The sequence below is a fragment of the Hemiscyllium ocellatum genome, chromosome 31 (assembly GCF_020745735.1).
Source record: "Hemiscyllium ocellatum isolate sHemOce1 chromosome 31, sHemOce1.pat.X.cur, whole genome shotgun sequence".
NCBI classification, from domain to species: Eukaryota; Metazoa; Chordata; class Chondrichthyes; order Orectolobiformes; family Hemiscylliidae; genus Hemiscyllium; species Hemiscyllium ocellatum.
Window position 1 is genome coordinate 14,116,534 of NC_083431.1, and position 17,883 is coordinate 14,134,416.

Below are 17,883 nucleotides of genomic sequence, written 5' to 3' on the forward strand. Positions count from 1 at the left end.
GCATCTCCAGGCTCTTCTCACTGTCATAGCACTCACTCACTACCTGGATGCTCACAGCATCCCTGCCTCGTATTGTTCACTATGAAGGCAGGCAGTAGTGAGAGTGGTAGAGCATGAGGTGGGTACAGTCACAGAGATACAGTGTGAGGAATTAGAAAAGAGACAGTGGCTGTTACACTGGTGGATTGGGTAAAGTCATTGGTAAATGTTAAGTTGGTCTTCAACTTCTGGATGCACTTGTTTTGGAATGAATTAATCCCAATCACTAAGTGATTTTCATAGTCAGTTTAATGAAGATTAAAGATGCATCCACAGCCAGATTTTAAGTACATAACTGGGAGATTTGCTGCCAGTGGAAATGGGACATTAATCGAATGAGTGATATCTAAAGTCATCCTTCATCTGATTTTCCATAAATAGCAGACAAAAGTCCTAGATCATGTTCTTTTGATTAGGTTGCTCCAGGCAAAGTGACAGGCAGGGTAGCATGAGAATTGTTCAGTTTTGAACTTACAAAAAGGAGCAAGGGGGATTATTTCAAATCAACTCACCTGATAATGGAAGGTGCAGCTCATAAATTTTGTTTTAAAAAGACAGCTGGCTCCATGTCCCTCGTTTCCTGCCATGTGAATTCTCTGAAATTGAGCTCCATCCAACCTGTCTGGGGTGGGAGGAATATTTCTTTCTCTGTTGCCTGATGTGATTTTTTTTTTTGAAGTGAGCAGTACTTGGTTCAGAAATTAACCCTGTGGTATCCAGTTGATTTCCTTGGCAAGGAAGTATTGTTTTGGGAAAAGAAGGATTTGCATTTCTATCGCACCTTTAACATGATAAAGTGTCCCCAAGTGCTTCAAAAGGAGATTATTAAACAAAATTTGACGGTGACTCACATGAAGTTTTAAGATAGATGATGAGGTAGGTTTTCAAAGGCACATCTTAAAGGAGTAGTGAGACTAAGGGTTGACAATAGATTAGATTAGATTCCCTACAGCATTCATTTGGTTCTATCTTTTGACTCTTTAAATATTAAATATGTGATTATCTTAGCATCCTAAGTTAATGTCTGACTCTTCAGTAGATGGCATCTGGGATGGTTTCAAAGTAAAATCACTTTCATTATCTCCATTTCATATTTTACTTAAAATTGAATCACGAAAATCTTTGGAAAGATCACATGAGATTTGATGAATGAAGGGAAGTTTGGGTTTCAACAGACTGCAAATTTTAGGAAATCTGGACAACTGAGGATGGTAATGAGTGAGTTAAAGAAGGATCTGGGCAATGAGTAACAACCCTATATCTTACCTTGTTAGCAATAGACTGAGAAGCAGGAAAGCTAGCAGATTGGTTGTCTGCCTGGAGTCAAGATTAGAATGGGGCTGGAAAAGCACAGCAGGTCAGGCAGCATTTGAGGAGCAGGAAAATCGGCATTTTGGGGAGTTCAGTTGAGGCTACTTCAGTGCTCAATTAAGGGCTGCTTCCTGCATAAGTTGGAGGGGTTCATCTGCCACTTTTAGGGAAGACCGTTTCAGTGAAGCCTACACACCACCAGCCAGCAGGCTCTTCAAGGTAGGTCTTGGTGCTTCTACTTTTAGCTAACAGAGGAGCTTCCTATGACAATACACCTCAGTAGCTCTCGCTCACCATGAGCCTGGAGTTTGCCTGATTGGCAATTAGGAAGGCACGTGGCATGTTGGCTTTTGTTGCAAGGGTTTGAGTATAAGGGTGATATTGTCTTGTGACAATAATGAAGAGCTTTTCACACCTTCAGCAGAGTTTTCTTCTTACCCAAGGCAGCATATACTGGCCTTGAAGAAAATTCAACAAAGATTTACGAGGTTGATTCCTGGGATGAGCTCCTTTGGTGATACTACTACTAATTACTATTAATTTGAGTGCTGATTGTATTCAAGTGGTGGATATTAATTCGAGGCTGATCATGTTAGGATCAGACTGAAGGAAGGCTCTTGATCAGAGGTACACAATGTACAAAGTAAAAGTGGAATGTTCCAAGTATTTTTTTCCTAATTCCTGGTGTGTAAGACAAGAACAAACAGACCACCTGTACTGGTGAGATAACTCATCATATTGCGCCCCAATGAGCTCATTGAATTGTCAAACAAGTGTGGCTGGTATCTTACCTCAGCACCGGTAGTCTGGGCTGCCAGGAGGCTGTTAGCTTCTGGGACCTAAAGTCTGCCGGTTGTGCTCCACACCTCAAAGATTCAAGACAATAAGTAGTTTTTAGCTTCTCTTCACAGAATGAGGGTCTGGAGTGGGGGGTGTCAGAAGCAAGGGCAGGAAATAGGCTTTAAGAGGCCACCCATACCTCCAATTGCCCTCAGTCTGGGGCAGTTGAAGCCCCCCTCCCAAACGTGACACACAGGTAACCTTGGTATCCCAAACAGGAAACTATCCACCCTTCTGGGTTGGGACATCTGGACAGGTTGGACAGAAGGGTCTGTTTCCATGCTGTATATCTCTATGACTCTTCTCACTCTGTTTACAAACAGAATGATTTCACACGTGACTGAACAGTGGAAGGTAAGTGACTGGGAACATGGTTGAGTTAAGATTCTTAATTGACCATAATTGGTTACTTAAAGGCCTTAATTGCTAGCGAATCAAAGAGGTTCCCCAATGGAATTTATCAGCCAGTACTTCATTACCGAGCTGGCAAGAAATGAGTGAGTTTGTCTCTTGGGCCAACCCGCCCCATTCTTTCTCAGATTCATCTCATTGAGGGAGGGAAAAAGCATGCCCTGTATCTCTGAAAATTAAGAACTTGCAAGTTTTTCTTAAGGCTAGGCTCTGGTGTTCTATTATTCATTACCTGGTTATCCAAGTTCTAATAACTAGGATGCATTGGAAAAGTGGAGTTCATGTAAAGATTAATAATGATGTAATTGAATTGCAAAGCAGGCTCATGAAGTCTTATGGCTTATTCCTGTTGTACTGTCTTTATTTCTTATAAGCCAATATTGATACCATGGGCCATTTCCCATTCATTAAATATTGTCAGACAACAGACCACCAGCCAATGTCTTATTGTGTAAAACAATTCATGGGGTTAGAATGTCAGTAGAAATAGGGGAAACAATTTGGCTGTGGTGCAACATGCTGTGACAAAATGTTCCCTTATTACATGCATTGATTCTTTTCAGTAATGTCCATGAAGTTGGAGCTCAAAAACTAATACTTGTTCCCACTGTGGGTGTTACTAACCTCGAGCAGGTCATAGCTTCATTTTTGTCTCTCAAGCACAATTGTACTTTGTGCTTATGTTGTGATTCAAGTCTAGCATTGCTAAAATCATCATTTACATTTGTCACACACTGGGATTTACACTGAGTTTTGTTAACACCATAAGCCCAGAGGCTGGGTTACATGCGGGAACGGTGGCCACACCTGTATCTGCACCGATCAGAGAGAATGCCATGGGAATAGACCTCTTGAGCAGGTACTTCTCATTGGGGGTACCAGTCAGGCAGGCCTTGGGAGGACATGTTAATGAGGCAAGGTGAATACCTTGACATGAATGTGGTTGTGGTCTCCTGGAGACCTCTCTGGGCATATTGTGACCCACAGGAGGTCACCAAGGTTCACCGGCAGGAGCCAATGGTAAAATGTCATGGTAATGGGAAGACCACAGCTACTCCAGCCCCTGCCCACCCACCTCCAACCTTCACTTGCTGTTTTATGGTCACTTCCTCCCTTGGCCTCCCAGTGCATTCCTAGAGTGCTGGTAAAACCCAACCCTTGAAGCACTTCAGCACAGAGCAAGAGATTGGTGTTCACTCAATTATACCTGGGGACTTACACCTTTCAGCACTAGTTGCACAAAATTGAGATCCTTCCATGATATTGGCAAGGGGAGAAAATTCTGTAATTTGCTTCAGGCTGCTTCTGGTAATTCTTTTTTAGAATTGAAAAATTAAATGCAGCATAGTGAAGGAGCTGTAAAATGGATCTCTAGAGACGGAAATCTGAATTGGGAATGAAAACTTTGGAGACTGCACTCTGGGAGGTGAAATTGGAATGTTTTAGATGCTAAAGATTTGTAAAGGCAATGTGTTATTGGAGTGATAGCATCTGACATGGTGGGTTAAGGATGTGAAATTATTAAACCCAGAATCATCATATAATACAGGTGTGAGAGTAGGAAAAGGATATTACTGGATGGATGGATGGATTGACATCAGCCAAGTGTTATCCTTTATCTATGATTATATTGTACTCACTAGAGCATTGGAGGCTGAGGGCCGACCTGATAGAAGTATGTTGTGGTTCTGCTCGCCGAGCTGGAAGTTTTTGCTGCAAATGTTTCGTTCCCTGGCTAGGGAACATCATCAGTGCTGTTGGAGCCTCGTGTGAAGCGCTGCTTTGATGTTTCTTCCGGTATTTATATTGGTTTGTTCTTGCCGCTTCCAGGTGTCAGTTTCAGTTGCAGTGATTTGTATGTGGGGTCCAGGTCGATGTGTCTGTTGATGGATGTTCTTGCCGCTTCCGGGTGTCAGTTTCAGCTGTAGTAGTTTGTATGTGGGGTCCAGGTCGATGTGTCTGTTGATGGATGTTCTTGCCGTTTCCGGGTGTCAGTTTCAGCTGTAGTGGTTTGTATATGGTGTCCAGGTCAATGTGTCTGTTGATGGAGTTTGGGGATGAATGCCATGCTTCTAGGAATTCTCTAGCTGTTCTCTGTCTGATGAAACATCAAAGCAGCGCTTCACATGAGGCTCCAACAGCACTGATGATGTTCCCTAGCCAGGGAATGAAACGTTTGCAGCAAAAACTTCCAGCTCGGCGAGCAGAACCACAACAACGGATACCCGAGCTACAAATCTTCAATCAGATTTTGATAGAAGTAGGTAAAATAATGAGAGACATAGATAAGGTGGCTAGTTAAAGTCTCTTTCCCAGGGTTGAAATGTCAAATATTAGGGAGCTTAAGTTTAAGATGAGTGGAGAATATTTCTAGAGGAAAGTTTTTACATAGAGGGTATTAGGTGCCTGGAAAGCGCTGCTAGGGAAGGTGGTAGAAGCAGATATGAAAGCAAGGTTTAAGAGGCATTTAGGCAGGCACGTGAACAAACAGAAAATAAACAGATATGGATCATGTGCAAGCAGATGGGATCAGGTTAGCACAGCATTATGATCGGCACAGACACAGTGGGCCAAAGGACCTCATACTGTGCTGTTCTTTGTATCCTCTAATGTTGATATGTGTGTTCTGAAATGAGATGGGGAATTCACTTTTTTCATCTCTCTTTTTTCATGGGATGTGGACATTACTGGTGAAGCCAGAATTTTTTGCCCATTCCCAATTGCCTTAACCGAGTAGCTTGCTAGGCCATTTCGGAGTGCACACTTGTCAACCACGTTGTTGTTGTCTGAAATAATGTTCAGATCGGATTAGGTAAAAATAGATTTCCTTTCCGAAAGGACATAAAAGATAGATCTTTGCAACAGTTGATAGTTTCATTTGATTTGGTTTATCATTGTCACATGTACTGAGATGCAGTGAAAAGTATTGTTTTGCATGCCAACCAGACAGGTCATACCTTGCATAAGTACATCTGGGTAATAGAACAATTGCAGAATCTAGTGTTACAACTCCAGAGAAGATGCAGAGAAAGATCAACTCTAATATATGAGAGATCCATTCATAAGTTTGATAACAGCGGGGAAGAAACTGTTCTTAAATCTATTGGTATTATGTGTTTTCGAACTTTATCTTCCTGATGGAAGAGGGTGGATGAGAGTATAACAGGGATGGGAGGGTCACCATTAAAGTAGCTTTCAATCCAGATTTTATTTACTAGTGTTTAAATTTCACCAAATGTAATGATTTCATCTCAGATTATTAGTCTAGACCTTTGGGGACTCTTATGGTGTCATGGTACTGCCCCTACCTCTGAGCCAGGAGACATGGGTTGAAGTCTCACTTGCTCTAGAGGTATGTAAATAACATCTCTGAAGATTAGAAATACCAAAATTTGGGTTACTAGTCCAGCAATATCATAACTGCTTTACCCCCCACCACACCAATGCACCTTCAGGAAGACATCCATTCTCTCTCAAGTCAGTTTTTGAGTGAACATGTTGCACAGGATGTTAGTATCATCAAGATTAGCCATCCTGGAAGGCTTTGGAGAGGTGATGAAAGAAGTTTACTGGAAAGACTTGATGGATGACGTATGGATACATTGATGAAATTAGAGTTACTTGCTTTAAAATGGGGAAGTCTAAGAGGAGATTTAATAGTGGTGTGAGAGAGAGGAAGCAGAGAGCAACTACTGCCAGTGGCTGACCAGGAGGTACAGAAGTAACATGAGGAAACTCGTATTTTACATAAGTAATTAGGATGTGGAATGCAACACTTGATAAACTGTGAATACAAATTCAGTAATGGTCTTCAAAGGGGAGTTTTATATCAGAAGGAAAACTTGCTAGGATGCAAGGAAAGAGTAGATCAATGGGAACTATGGGGTTAATGTACAGAAGAACTGGTGCAGATTGGATGGGCTGAATAGTTTCCTTCCAGGATTTATTCTGTTATTTAATTCATGTAAATTAATTATTTTCTTTTTGGAACTATACCAGGAAGCCACAAGCATATCTTTTAATGGTTATCTCAAGATATCTCCAAAAAAGTTATCCTTGTAATTTTTTTTCTATCATGAGTACTAAGTTTTATGTCCCCGCCGTTTTATGTATTTACTATTAATATATTCAGAGATGTTATCATATACCTCCGGAGCAGGTGGGACTAGAGGTATGCACACTATCACTTCACCACAAACACTCTCCCCAGCCTTTCTATAATGATTAAACAGAGATGTTTCTGACATGTGCTGAAATAACATTGACTCCATTCACCAGTAATTGGCCACTCCTTCAAACCTCTGGGATTGTACTGTGAAGTATTCAAGGCAATAGAATGTTGCTGTTCATGTCTATTACTGCACACAAAGAACCAGATCAATATTCCATGTACCCAGAGGAAATTATGGGTAAATCAGCAGAGTCCTTTTAATATTAAATATAATTATCTTTCCAATGAAACTTTTTGAGAACAATACCTCATAAAATAACACAGCATCGTGATCTTGGCATCAAGGAAACACCAAGCATATCTCAATTGCTCCCTTGACATTCCGAACATCAAACAATATGAAGAATTTGGCTCTGTTTCTAAATGCTTTTCCAGAAAGAATCATTCTGGAGTGTGAAAAGCATAGGGAAGCTTCATGATGTTTTTTTTTAATGTAGTATCATTAAGATAATTGCAGTGTTTTCTACAGTCCACATTTCCTAATGATATTGAGAAACACTTCAACAAGTGAGTTAAAAGTGCTCTATTTGCAAATTCTCTAGAATTAATTCCTTCCTTCCATTTGTGAAAAAGGAGAGATTTGTGAAGAATATATTTATTGCCCATGCCTTGATCATATGTAGGACCTTTTCTGAATGAATGCTTGAACTTCCATTGTGAGATTCCCGAGGAATAAATGATAGCAAAACTAGAAATTGGTCAAAAGTAGAGACTGCTGGAAAAGCTCAGCAGGACTGACAGCAACTGTGGAGCGAGGTCAGAGTTAACGTTTTGGGTCGAGCAATCCTTTCTCAGGACTAGTTCTGATTCCTCTCCACAGATGCTGCCAGACCTGCTGAGCTTTTCCAGCAATCTCTACCTTTGTCTGTGATTTACTGCATCCAGAATTCTTTTGCTGTTTTTTTTACTAGAAATTGGACCTTGAACTAAAAACAGAAAGTGGTAGAAAAGCTCAGTAAGTCCGATAGCATCTGAGAAAGAGTCATAGATAAGCACTTCATTTCCAATATGGCTCATTCCATCCTGAAGAAGAGTTATTCTGGGTTCAGAGTGTTAATTTTATTTCTCTCTCCTTGCTACCAGACCTGTCCACACCTGCATGAGCTATCGACGATCCTACTTTTCCCCATAGAGAATTAAGAACTGTTGCTTTGAGGCAATAAGTATCACTGCAAAAACCCTTCAAAAAGTTTAACTTCATTTAATGAACTGTGGGCTGAGTTTTCAGTAGTATACTATATTCATAATTAATGGTAAGCTCCCCTTAAAGGCTCGGTAAACTACTATTGTGTGTGTGAAATGTCAAATTTCTCCATTATGATTGTAATGAGTTATCTTTTTAAAATTTGTTTGAGATTTCAACTTATACTTTAATTCTGTTTGAATGTCCCATTCATTTACTTTGCTTTCAATTCAATTTTAATTACAATTGAAAGACTTAGTGCGTTTTACTCCCTGGCTTGATGATATTAGAAAGCGGCAATGTGATTTGGCTGCTTATCCTGGTTAAAGGTCATGACTGTTGGCAACTGACAGCAGATTCTCCTTGACCTGGCAAGAGACTTAAAAATCAGAATCAGTGAAAGGCATGAAAAGAAAAGAAAATGGCTTGTTACTTGGAGTGGAAATTGATGTGTGAGTCAGAACATTTCCACTCTTTCTTCTTGCATCCTATAATTACATATCTCCCCATTCCAACTCCAGAGATAGGTCACAGTTTGAAGAGCAATTGCATTATCATCACGCCAACAAATAGTTTGATTTTATAGGACACCACTATGTTTTTGCAGCAGAACTATATATGTACTAATGTGGTATGTTATCCATATGAAATGGTGTACCATTTGCCTCACAGGAACGACACTATGCGAGACCTTACATGCTGTAACAATGACCTGGGTTTGTCAAATTGAAGTAAAGACCTTCAAAGAATCACTGACTTCCAGGGCATTTCCCGTAAGCTGGAAGTTTCTGGAAATATGGTTAATTTAAGGCAATCAAAAGAAAGAAAATACTCTTCTCTCTCTTGATGAGGTGACCTATTTGATTATGAATTTTAAAGTTTCTGTGGACTACATACGCTCCCTTTCTTCCTCTTTAGCTGTCGTGGAGGCCTGTCTGCTCTACATGCTGAAGCGCCGAGCTGCTGGCTTTCTGCGGAATGACAAAGTAGCCGCACTGTTTACAAAGATTGGCAAGGTCTATCAAGTGGCGGGAGATCTGTGCAAGAAAGTTCAAGAATTACTGCAACAGGTGGATAACAAGTAAGTGGATCTGTATGATTAAGTGCAAAGTCAGATTCATCTCAGTTTGGATTCCAAGGAGGGGCTGCAGGAAAGGTATTTTGTCAAAGTCCAGTTTACTTTCATGAATTGAATTATCCAAACATGAATAAATCAGATGGGGGAAATAGGAATGTAGTATGTTCCATTGGTTTACATTGCGACAGTGGGATGAGTAAAGACCATCTGAGGGTAATGCAGATTATCCTAGTGAGAGGTCAGTGTTGTAAAGAACATTGCCAATTGGAATGAACATTGACCACAGTCACTTTGACTGTAGCCTTGGCTTTATCCATCTTACTGTGGTATTCCTACACAATATGCCCAAAAATACTACCCCTCACTTTATTCATTTATAACCTAATTATGACTTAATAGCTAAAAGGTTATGATGCCAATTTTGCAAATAACAAGCATATTTAAATCAGTTTAAGTTTTAAATATTAAATGTTAGATTGTTGTTCTGGAATATTTTTGTTCAGTTTTATGATATTGGTCAGTATATTGCATAATTCTTATAATATAGCTGGATGGAATAAGAGTTTTAATTTTTACTCTTATCAAAGCAAAAATGTTAAAGTATAACTCATTAATTCCACATGAATCTTTGTATAAGCATAGACAGTAACCACTGTCTGTCCGTCACTCCCCACGGAGAACATCTCGGCAGGACGTGTCCCTGCTCGCATGTGAAGTCCACACATACATGAAGTCCACACATGTCCAAAAGGAAACACTTGTCAGCAATGAGGAATAGAACATAAGAACAGGACTAGACCATTCAGCCCCTCAAGCCTGTTCCAACATTCAATGAGATCTGTTTAATAACTCTATCCACCTGCTTTAGTTTCATATCCTTTTATACACTTGTCTAGCAAAAACCTATTGATAGCATACTGAAAATTATTCATTGAGCTTGCACTTAGCCTTTCCAATTTGTACCTTGGAATTCTTCTTACATCAACCGTAGCCACAGACCTCAAATTGTAACTTGCTTGCTTCTAACCCAACTGAGAATGGTTAATCAAACCCAACTGAGAATGGTTAATCAGTTACATTGGGGATTGGGTACACCAGGTATTTCTGGTTTGTCGGACTCACTTCCCCATAAAAAGAGTTTGAATCTGTCCAAGGCATTATAACTCAGGAAATTGCATTGGCAAGATCATTGTATAAGATTAGCTTCACATAAATAGGATGCAGTTTTGACTGATCTACATATGTACCTAAGACCCACCCGCATGTAATATATTCAAAATGTGTAATAATACTCAGAGCAATTTATTTTTAGTAAATGTACTGAATGATTCCTTTCAAAATCTTACACATGCATATGTATTGGCAGGAAAACCCAGTCAAATGGACAGGAGCCTCTAAAGAGGCAGGGATCAATATCCAAGAGCCCAATTCTTACACCTCAAGCTATCAAACACATCTGGGTGCGCACAGCCTTGTTTGAGAAGGTCTTGGATAAAATCGTTCAATACATTGTTGATAACTCCAGGTAAGGTTCCGACGGGCAGCATGCAGTAAAAGTGCAGGTTGTGATGATGCTGCTCTTTTAACAAGGTGATGCTGCCTCGGGTTCGTTCTAATTCTCCCTCTCTTCTCTGTTGAAAATGAAGCAGCTTGAGTTAGAGGCAAAAGAAAGGGCAACAAATGAAACAATTTGAATTATGATTAAAAGCAAAAGAGAGAAAAGAGGAAAGAAAGAGAGGTTGAACTTCAGAATTTACACGTAGACTGCAAATTCAGCTTATTTATGGAGATGAAGGCTGAAGTTAAGCTCAGTGAGGATGAGCAAACCCATGGGAGCCAAAAGCCTGGGGAGCAACTGTTTAAATATATTCAAGCATTGCCTAAATTTGAGACGGATGTGGAAGCCTTTTTCAGCTCATTTCAGAAAAGTGGCTAGTGACCATGTGGAGTTTGTTGATCCAAGCAATACTTGTTAGCTCATGAGGTATTCACATCACTATCAGAGAAGGTATCTGCGGCATATGAGGAGGTGAAGAAAGCCTTCTTAAGTGCTTACAAGCTTGTGCCAGAAGCCTACAGACAACATTTCAGGAATCTAAGAAGGGACCATGGTCAAACCTACATTGAGTTTGAAAGGATCAAACAAAATAATTTGATAAGGGCATTAAAAATAGGGTGAACCTATGACACTCTTAGAGACAATTATTTTGGAGGAGTTAAAAAATTCACTTCCTGAATTAGTGAGAACTCATGTGGAAGGGCAAAGAATTAAGACAGCAGGATTAGCAGCTGAAATGGCTGGTGGCTATGAGTTGGCCCACAAATCAAAGTTTGGCTTCCAAAGTCAATTTCAATCCCATAAGGTATAGGAATTGGGGAAAAGAGCAATCCTCAAGTGGAAAGGGAAAGGTACATCTTGGTGAAGATCATAAGGATAACTTACCACAGGTAAAAAGGAAACCCTTGAAAGGCAAAGAGAAGTTAAAAAGCTCTGGTGTTTTCATGGCAATAAAGTAGGCCACGTGAAATCACAGTGTTGGTGGGTTAGGAAAAGCTCTGGGAAACCAGATGTAGGATAACAAGATAAGCCAGTGAATTTTGTTGAAGTGGTAATGGAAAGTACAGTGGAGGCTAGAAAGCTGCACCAGAATGTCCAATCTGGTCAGAGGTTCTTTAAACCATATACTTGTGAGGGTAAACATTACTCACATAGGCCAGGAGCAGCAGGTAAAGAGGTTACAATATTAAGAGATATGAGATCCCCTCAATCTGTGATGTTGAAAGATGAGGAGATATGCACCTCTGAAGGACTGTTGATAGAAATAGTATTAGTAACGGGAAGTCACGGTGAGGCAAGAAGTGCTCAATAATGTAACGCAAGGTTAAAGTGTCCAGTGAAGAGTGGAGAAGTCATGGTGGGAGTAGTGAACAGACTCTCAGCTCCAGGAATACAATTTGTCCTTGCTAATGATATAGTTGATTCACAGATAGGTGTGCTGCTGACTGTAGTTGAAAGGCCAGTGGAAACTCCGGCAAATGAACTATTGCAGGCCACATGTCCTGGGATTTTTCCTTACTGTGTGGTAATGAGGTCACAAAATCACCAGTTGAAACAGGAGAGATCAAAGAGTACAGATAAGAAAGTGGAAGTGGAATTAGCAGAGACCCTGTTTGATCAGCTGGTTGACACAAACCAGGAACACACAAATGACACAGCAAGACATATTTAGTTCAGATAAATTAACTGAGTTACAGCAGAAAGATTAAAATTTAAAACAATTGTACCAGAAGGCATACACATAAAAAGAATCTGAATGTATCCTTGAATGCTATTATTTTAAAAATCATGTCTTAAGGAGAAATGGAGATCATCATATAATCAGGCAGATGAGAAATGGGCAGAAGTGGGTTATAGAAAGGAGGTGTTGTGAGTAGCGCGTGACCTACACCTGACATGTATGTCAAGTAATTCGAAAACCACAGGCAGTACTAAAGCCCACACCTTTGATGCCTATTCCCACAATTGAAGAACCTTTTGCAAGAGTCTTAATTGATTGCATAGGACCTCTACCTAAAATAAAAAATGGGAATCAGTATTTGTTAACAATAATGGATGTGTCCACTAGATTTCCAAAGGTTGTTCCATTACACAATATCACAACTCAAAGGATTGTAGAGGAGTTACTCCAAATGTTTCACTAGATAAGGACTACCCACAGAGATACAATCAGATCAAAGGGTCAAACTTTACATCAAAATTACTCAAGGAAGTTATGGACAGCTTAAGAATAAAACAGTTCAAGTCACAGAGAGCGCTAGAAAGGTGGCATCAGACATTAAAGACCATGATGAGGGCTTATAGTCAAGATATTCCAGGTGATTAGGATAAGAATATTCTGTTTGTACTTCTTGTGATTAGCAATGCACCAAATGAATCGACCAAATTCAGTCCATTTGAATTAGTTTTTGGCCATGAAGTAAGAGGAAATTGATTAAGGAGAAATTGGTGAGTCAGAATTCAGAGACCATGTATTTAGAGTATGTGTCATATTTTCAAGAACAATTAAATAGAGCAAGGGAGTTGGCTAGGTAGCATTTGAAAGTATCACAGCATACAATGAAATAGGAAGCAACAAGAAAGCAAAAACTCTCAATTTTGCTATTGGGGATTATGTTAGTGTTAGTTCCAGTGATAGGTGAATCTTTAAAAACAAGGTTTAGTGGACCTTATCAAGTTGAAAAGAAATTGAGTGAGGTGAACTATTTGATGAGGACTCCAGACAGAAAGAAATCTCTGTGTCAAGTGGGTATGCTCAAAAGGTAGTTTGACAGGGAAAGAAAGCAAAAGGAGAATGTGTCACTAGTTACAACATAGAGTGAAGAACTAAATTCATAGGATTCTGAACTGGACATTCTTCAAATTAAATTGGACAATGAGGAAGTTGCCAAAAAAATGGGATAAATTATCAAGTTACCTTCCAGAGGAAAATCGAAATGATCTAAAGGAGTTATTACTATCACATGAGGAGATATGTGGAAATAAGTTGGGAAGTATTAACCTAATTATCCATGTTGTAGATATAGGAGATGTTGTTCCAATTAAGCAACATCTTTGTAGGCATAACCCTCTAAAGTTGGCACAGGTTCAAAAAGGAGATTGAACACTTGCTTCAAGGTGTCATAGAGTCATAGAGATGTAAAGCATGGAAACAGAGGCTTCGGTCCAACCTGTCCATGCTGACCAGATATCCCAACCCAATCTAATCTCACCAGCCAGCACCCGGCCCATATCCCTCCAAACCCTTCCCATTCATTTACCCATCCAAATGCCTCTTGAATGTTGCAATTGTACCAGCCTCCACCACATCCTCTGGCAGCTCATTCCATACATGTACCACCCTCTGCATGAAAAAGTTTTATATCTTTCCCCTCTCACCCTAAACCTATGGCCTCTAGTTCTGGACTCCCTGACCTCCGGGAAAAGACTTTGTCTATTTATCCTATCCATGCCCCTCATAATTTTGTAAACCTCTATAAGGTCACCCCTCAGCCTCCGTGGTCCAGGGAAAACAGTGCCAGCCTGTTCAGCCTCTCCCTGTAGCTCAAGTCCTCCAACCCTGGCAATATCCTTGTAAACCTTTTCTGAACCCTTTCAAGTTTCACAACCTCTTTCCGCTAGGAAGGAGACCAGAATTGTGTGCAATATTCCAACAATGGCCGATCCAATGTCCTGTACAGCCGCAACATGACCTCCCAGCTCCTGTACTCAATACTCTGACAATAAAGGAAAGCATACCAAATGCCTTCTTCACTATCCTATCTACCTGTGATCCACTTTCAAGGAGCTATGAACCTTCACTCCAAGGTCTCTTTGTTCAGCAACAGTCCCTAGGACCTTACCATTAAGTGTATAAGTCCTGCTAAGATTTACTTTCCCAAAATGCAGCACCTCGCATTTATCGGAATTAAACTCCATCTGCCACTTCTCAGCCCTTTGGCCCATCTGCAAATCCTGTTGTAAATCTGAGGTAACCCTCTTTGCTGTCCACTTTTGGTGTCATCTGCAAACTTACTAATTGTACCTCTTATGCTCGCATCCAAATCATTTATGTAATAATCAGTAAGTTACAGTGACTGGAGCTCACTCAAAGTAATGGTACCAATACCCAATGGTTACGTGTGGACTATCGCAAAGCCAATGCAATTACAAGATAATGCAAGACTTATGCATATTGAATTCCGCGTTTGGAAGACTGCATTAGCAAAGTGGGACAGGCAACTTATATTTCTAAGTTGGACTTGCTCAGAGGGTACTGGCAGGTACCTTTTGTCCAAAAGAGTGAAGAGAATTTCGGTTTTCATAATGCCGAATGGACTGTATCAGTTTAAAGTCATGTCATTTGGTATGAACAATGTGGCAGCCAATGGGTCATCGCTGGATTTCCCAATTGTGTCGTATATATTGATGACTTGGTGACTTTACACATGGAAGGAACATTTGCAACATTTATCAGACTTGTTTGATGGGCTTTGGAAGACTGGCTTGATAATAAACCTGGCTAAGAGTGAATTTGCCAAAGCCCAAGTCACCATTGTGGGCTATGTGATTGGACATGGATAACTGGGGACTTTCCCATACCATCGACAACAAGAGCAGTACTATGATTCCTGCAATTGAATGGGTTTTATCAAAAATTCATACTGAATTTTAGCAGTGTGCCTGCTCCATTCACTGAATTGCTAACAAAAGGCAAAAAGTTACAGTGGACAGTCAGAAGGTATTTGACAGCCAGAAAGCTGTATTAACCACTGCCCTGGTATTAGCCACACCTAATTACACCAAGCCATTCAAGGTGGCTATTGATGCGAGTGATGTGGTTGTCAGTGCTGTGCTCTTACAGGAAGATGACGAGAAGATAGAAAGACCACCTGGGTATTTCTCAGGAAAGTTGAACTTTCATCAGCAGAAATATTTGACAGTAGAGACAGAGACCTTGTGCTTTATGTTACCAGTAATGTATCAGAGACAATCATTCACACTGATCATAATCCATTGACATTTGTGGATAAAAATGCCAGACTGTTTAGATGAAGCTAGTTACAGCCATTCAATTTGAAAGTGTGCATGTGGAAGGACAGGAAAACATGATTGTCGATGCATTGGCAAGACATGAAAGAGAAGTAAAACAGATTGAAAAGAAATAGAGCAGTGCAATGTTTGTATGACTGTAAATGTAATGTACATGTGTGTAATAGAGTACTAACAGTTTAAGATTAAGGAGGTTTAAAATTATGCTGTCTTTGGATTTTGATGGTTTATTTTTTTTAAAGGGGGCAGGTGTGATGATGCTGCTCCTTTAACAAGGTTATGCTGTCCTTTTTTTCAGTAGTAAAAGTAGCGATTCCAAAATGTCTGGCTTGGATGGGTTTTAGGGCCAATTTGATTATAACCTCAGGCAAAATGCTTTCAAGTTTTTTTTTTAAATTGTACTATGAAAGGGGAGTAGCTACTTCTCCCAGCTCAGCTTTTCTCTGGTTTGGTTGGGGTTTTAGCAGTCTGACTATACACTGAAAGCAGTCAGTTCAGTTTGAGGTTGCTGGTCCAAGAAACAGCTACCTTGAAGAAGGTGTTCCAAGCTGCTCTCGCTCTCGCTCTCTCTCCTCCTGTAAGACCCTGTGTTTGATTTTTTTCCTTTCGTGCCAAGGAGGTATTTCTGGGGATTGTTGTAAGTATTTGAAACAGCATCATTAAGTGGGGATAGTCTGTTGGGTTTTCGGGTAGGTTGAGTTATTTGGTATGCTGTTCTCATTTGTTTGTGTTTTGTTCGATGATCTTGTAAATAAATTATATTTAGTTTAAACCTAAGTGGTTGGACCAGCTGCATCTCTCCTAGAATGTCCACTTTATACCTGCTTAAAACAACTAGCAAAGTTCTAGTGCGGGCTACTTTCTTGAAATATTTTGAGAGAGTCTGGCCTGGTCCATAACAAGGTGTTTAATGTATTTGTTCATTTCAGAGTGACTATTGTTATAACCATCACAGTGGAGCTGATGCAGAAGAACTTGTCCCTGAAACAGTGTTAGTTTGGGAACAGGAGGAGGCCATTCAGCCACAGGAATATTTTCACCTTACAACTGTGCATCAGTCGCATTTATTCACCTTTGAGTCTTTTAAAACTATTTGAATATTTTTCGAACCTCACCATACATAAGATTTGATGATTAAATTTGATTAGATACAAATGAAATTGCGATTAGTCTCACAAATTTTCATGAGAATTGAACATTGATTTTCTTTGCATCAGCCAGCTAACGTTTAATTAAGTGTTAACTGATTTTTGCAAACACAATATTCCTGATCCATCAGACTAAGTTGCTAACTGGCTTTGATTTACCATGCATTTCATGCATTTAGCTTCAGACTGAAAGGTTGAGGATATTGGAAGTGGGTAGGTTGTGATGTCAGCAATTAATTTCAAGGATATGTTACTTCCCGAATCATTTGCACCAACCCTCTGAAGAGCATCCCACCCAGACCAACTGTCCCATCCTGTTCCCTTAACAACATTTTCCCCATGGCTAACTCACCTAACCTACGCATCTTTGGACTATGGAAGAAAACCAGAGCACCCAGACCAAACCCATGCAGATACGGTAGAACATCCAAGCTTCACATAGGCGGTCACCCAAGGCTGGGATTGAACCCAGTCCCTGCTGCTGTGAGGCAGCAGTGCTAACTGCTATGCTGCCATGCCATCCTTATTTTTATAGGCTGAAGTCATAATCTATATAGTCTAAATAGGAGGTGGAATCTCCAAATATCCAGAGAAACCTTTCATTCTCTAGTCAAGGTTCCACATTCGCTCATGTTGAATCATCACCAAATTATTGCATTTTTGAGGGTTTTAAAGACAATAGAACTGGAATTAATTAAAACAAAAGCATTTTCTGAAGGTAAAAAGTTTTTAAAAAGTAAACTTGCCAAAAGTTAACTGGATTGGTCAGAAATATAGTTAAAATGTTTCTTACTTTATAAGTGTGTGAAGTGATTTTTGTATTTGTAGGTCGGCTTTGGGCCTCTTTATCCATGTTAGGTGAAAACCTACTCTTTTTGTGTTTTTTTTTGTGTGATGGGTACTCCACACCTTTCACCATCTCTGACAAGCCTAGGGGTGGATTTGAAGAATGGCATGAGCTGTATGTGCGTTGATATTCCTTGCCTCCCTTTGGGAAAACCTTGTGTTTACCTTGATGCCTCCTTGCAAAAGTGCAAATTAGATCAGGAAGCC

General features: G+C 40.0%; 1 protein-coding gene across 1 annotated transcript in view; it reads left to right on the forward strand.

Moving 5' to 3' along the window:
* Positions 1-17,883, forward strand: part of sgsm2 (small G protein signaling modulator 2) — a 205,217-nt gene that overhangs the window by 131,755 nt on the left and 55,579 nt on the right. Inside the window, exons 3-4 of the mRNA XM_060847946.1 lie at positions 8,934-9,096; positions 10,460-10,618. Coding sequence (XP_060703929.1) covers positions 8,934-9,096; positions 10,460-10,618 — 322 coding nt within the window. The remainder of the gene's footprint in view (positions 1-8,933; positions 9,097-10,459; positions 10,619-17,883) is intronic.